Here is a 2,500-nt window from a genome sequence, read left to right as displayed (position 1 = left end):
CTGGCTTCAAAAGCAACAATTTTGTATGATATCTAGTTGTTGTTTTTGTTAAACCCTGTTTTAGCACAGAAATTATTGTAACTATTCTTTTAGATGGCGAATGTTTCATTTTATTTTACCATGTATATAGATATATTTATTATATATTTTTAGCATCTAACAGTTCCGTTTACGTGAACTCTTTCGGTCTCTGTTTAATATATTTTTTATTATCTACATTCATCGTTGTAATTTATTTTCTAATACTGATTATTATATTTTGACCAATGAAGTTGCATGTAATCAAGCACGATTGATTAATTTCCAAGATGGTGATCAACGAACAGCAACACAAAGACGGAAGCCCGAAAAGATATTTCTAGCGCGAAACAAAAAAAGGAGTGGGGACTGAAAAAAAGAACGTACGACAGATAACATTTTATGAAATATTATGGACACATTGCCATAAGGGGCTTTTTTGTTGACCAAATTATCACAGAGCTCTCGGTTGCGTACACGGTTGATTGATAAATCATTTGCATGTGCCGAAGGCACCACGCTTTTTATCTTCGTGTTTAAGATTTCAAGTTTGTACGAAATATTTTATCTCATAGGCTGCCTGTCTGATGGAGTGCATGGAAGGGGGAGATCAAGCATCAAGAATTGAGGTGCTTGTGTTGTAAAGGAGTTTATTTATTCGCAGGTGTGGTTTTAACAACGACTTAGGCCCCGTCTGCATCTATCCTACTAAAAGAAAATACTGTTGTCTCCTTTGCAGGCGTTTTTGTCTCTTGCATGGTTCGCTGACACACAGTATCAGAAGAAAGTGGATTTCATGAGCTCAAGCGCATACGAGAACATAGAAACTTTGATGAAAAAAGCCAAGGTTACCAACATCCTTTTGAATTTGTTGATTCTGTAGTTTTGATCCTCTTCGAATATGAAAACTAATTTTGCAACTTGTTTTCAAGATATCAAACGGATCAGCTTTCATCGTATTTCGGCCTTAGCAACTTCTTTAGAGGGGATAACGGCATTTCAAATAGGCCCGAATCGTTTCATGTCAGAAAACTGACAATTTAAAAAGCTACGGCGTTTCTGAGGAGAGCTAGGCAATGATCTGCAATATTTGAGTGTAAGCACAAATCTGAACCTTGTTGAAATGACTATCTCAAAGCTGGACTTACTAGTTGCCTGTCTAGTTCGTATTAGTTCGTGGCTAGTTCGTCTGATTATTTGGTTGTCTAGTGCGTGTTGGAAGAATCCCCTTGACCAAGGTCCGCTAATGTTTATGAAATGCGCGTTGCCTCTTTAGGTTGAATCTGAACGACTTCAGAGAGTCATTGAATCCGGGAAAGATAGATACGCAAGGACTCTCAATCTGCAAGCGCAGATGGATGAACGAGAGTTGCGACAAGTGTATGAGGACAGGCAAGCGTTTCTGAAAACAGCTTTGCAGTATTACATCAAGACACTGCAGACAGGGGTAGGTATGCAATAGAAATTCTTAACGAAGTTGCAACTCCAAGTTGACTATCACTAATCTTGAGCTGTAATTGACTGGCATACTCGAGAGTAGCAACAAAGCCATTGTTCTGCATAAAAAAAACCATTGATTCGTTGGAAGTTTAGAGTTCTAATTCTCGTTTCTTTTTTAGTTAGAAAGTAATTTTGACGTCTCAATTCGTTGTCTATCGTCGTTTTAAATTACGATTAATGCCCTTTGTCATTACCACGAAAGCAATGATCACGGGCTTGAAAAATGACAAGATTAGGAGGAAGGGGGGGGGGGGGGGGGGGGGGGGGGGCTGACTCCCCGCTTTTTTTTTCACCGTTTTGTCACTTAATTTGTCGAGAAGCTTTTGATCGGATTTGGTTTTTTATTTCTTGACAGAGTAGTAAAGAATTCAATTTAATTTCGTTTTTATTGCCCATAGGATAAATATGACCTGAGGATTTTCAGGCTGTGTTCGCTATGGTTTGACAACGCAAACGAAGAGTTTGTTTCTAAGATGATCAAGGTTTGTTAAAAAAATGGCAAGAGGCGGTTTTCACGTTCTGACATCGCCACCATGTTGTTGAACGAGAACTAGCTCCATTTATTTGTCCACCAGCAATTGACTATTTTTACCATCCCATAATGTAATACGTTTAGGGGATATTTGCATGAAAACAATACAAGTTATTTACTCATGGGACTGTATCATGCTTCAGTGAACTGAATATCCATCGATTTAATGCAAATACCCCCCCCCCCCCCCAAAAAAAAAAATATATTATTATTATTATTAACTGTATCATGGGATTGCTAAAATATTCTACCCTGGGTGTTGTTATTAATGATATGGCAATAAGGTATGGAGAATCGCTCTGGCCTGTCACAAGCCCAAGACCAGGCGAACATGGGAGCTATGAGGATCGATTGGGTGGGAGGGTGGGTTGCCAAACTCTTCCCTTTTGCGGCCTCGAGTACAGTGATGGGGTGGAGCACATGTAACCTCTTTTATAGTCTCATTCGCAT

The 2,500-nt window shown here is 38.9% G+C and overlaps 1 protein-coding gene across 2 annotated transcripts in view; it reads left to right on the top strand.

The window, feature by feature from the left end:
- The window catches only part of LOC137996668 (serine-protein kinase ATM-like), a 194,784-nt gene that overhangs the window by 174,256 nt on the left and 18,028 nt on the right, over positions 1-2,500 (top strand). For both annotated transcript variants that reach the window (XM_068842189.1, XM_068842188.1), the window contains exons 53-56: positions 594-647; positions 758-865; positions 1,295-1,465; positions 1,917-2,000. In XM_068842189.1, the coding sequence (XP_068698290.1) occupies positions 594-647; positions 758-865; positions 1,295-1,465; positions 1,917-2,000 (417 nt within the window). The remainder of the gene's footprint in view (positions 1-593; positions 648-757; positions 866-1,294; positions 1,466-1,916; positions 2,001-2,500) is intronic.

The sequence above is a fragment of the Montipora foliosa genome, chromosome 3, assembly GCF_036669935.1.
Source record: "Montipora foliosa isolate CH-2021 chromosome 3, ASM3666993v2, whole genome shotgun sequence".
Classification (NCBI taxonomy): domain Eukaryota; kingdom Metazoa; phylum Cnidaria; class Anthozoa; order Scleractinia; family Acroporidae; genus Montipora; species Montipora foliosa.
This window is presented reverse-complemented; position numbering and strand designations above follow the sequence as displayed.